Raw genomic sequence first — 1549 nt, forward strand, 5'->3', positions numbered from 1 at the left:
AGACACAACCTAATCTTGTATATTGAGTCCTGCCTCATTAACATAACTACCCCAACCCCACTTCATTAACATCATAGAGGTAGGATTTACAACTCAAAGGAAAATCACATCAGCTGATAAAATGGTGGACAATCATATAATACTGGGAATCATGGCCTAGCCAAGTTGACACACATTTTTGGGGGACACAATTCAATCCATGACAGTGGACTTTGTCCTGTATCTCCTTTACTGAACCCTCGGCCTGAGTATGAATATATTTTTTGTCAGTTCATGAATCTTCTTACTCAAGAAAAATTTTAAAAACATTTCATTCAGCATTTTTAGTTGTTCTCGCATAGGAAGGTAGTTCTGGCACCTAATCCACCATTTTTCTGAAATAGAAGTCCTGCTGTAGATGTTTTTCAATGGATCCGTCATATGGTAGCTAATAACTGTTAAATCTGTGCCCTATGAGGTGAAGGGAGGAAAAGAAAAAAAAAACAAAAAACAAACAACCATAAACCTCATATCTGTCTATATTCCAAATTTATATTTTTCTCCTTGAGGTATATCGCACACGAGATCTAGTTACCCGTGTCACAGAAGATCAGTGTTTCCTCCTTTTAATCTCTCATCTTCGTTAAAAAGTTAACATAAAAAAGCAGGTTTGGCATATTATAATCCCATAGCGAGATATTGCAAGGTAATTTTTGCCTTCTAGCCAAAAATTCTTGGTGTAGAATAAAGTGGGAGATAATGGGTGAGATCAAGAAGCGATCAGTCTATTTAATAGACTATGAGCAAAATAAAATCTTTTAGTCATAAAATGAATATTTCCACAATGCAGATCTTTAGGCAACAGAGAAAAAAATACATAATTTCTGTTGTTGCAAGCTTCAGAATTAAATGGTTGACCGTGTATGTTTTCTGTTCTACAGTAATTTTACAATAATGAGCTTACCTTCTCGGAGAGGAAATTGTGCATTTTTAACCTCAACAAGAATAACAGATATCAGATGCTCTAACACCTACAACTGTATCTGTGAGAAGAGAGTGGATTGTATTTTCCCTAATTCATTATGAATGAAGACGAATGTAAAAATGGAATTTTGTCATTTTTTTGTTTGCTTCCTATAAAAACTTAGATTATTTACAAATAAATGTTTTTTGACTTGCAGGGCTTACTCCATTGTAGAAAGAAATAGAGATGATCTGAAAGAGTCAAATGCCCATAGGTGAATGAATGACACTTGTGGTATATCCATACAATGGAATGCTACTCAGTTAAAAAAAGGAATGAACTACAGACAAACGAACCAACAGAAAACATGGATGAATTCCAAAATGATGTTGAACAAAAGAAGCTAGGTACAAAAGAGTACATGATGTATGCTTTTCTTTATATGAAATTCTAGAATAAGCAAAACTAATTCATAGTGACAGAGAGGAGATAATTGACTGCCTAGAGTTAAGGTGAGTGGACTAGAACCTACAACTTCCTGTTAGTAGCTGAGTGCGTTAACCTTTTGCACCATCCAGGGACTCCTTATGGGGCCTTTACATGCCT

General features: G+C 35.1%; 1 protein-coding gene across 1 annotated transcript in view; it reads left to right on the top strand.

Annotated features, from left to right (window-relative positions):
• The window catches only part of LOC111819366 (killer cell lectin-like receptor 2), a 14223-nt gene extending 12781 nt beyond the window's left edge, over positions 1 to 1442 (top strand). The window contains exon 7 of the mRNA XM_023725803.1: positions 921 to 1442. Coding sequence (XP_023581571.1) covers positions 921 to 1065 — 145 coding nt within the window. The 3' untranslated portion in view covers positions 1066 to 1442. The remainder of the gene's footprint in view (positions 1 to 920) is intronic.
• Positions 1443 to 1549: the final 107 nt, after the last annotated feature.

The sequence above is a fragment of the Trichechus manatus genome, unplaced genomic scaffold, assembly GCF_000243295.1.
Source record: "Trichechus manatus latirostris isolate Lorelei unplaced genomic scaffold, TriManLat1.0 scaffold00415, whole genome shotgun sequence".
Taxonomy (NCBI): domain Eukaryota; kingdom Metazoa; phylum Chordata; class Mammalia; order Sirenia; family Trichechidae; genus Trichechus; species Trichechus manatus.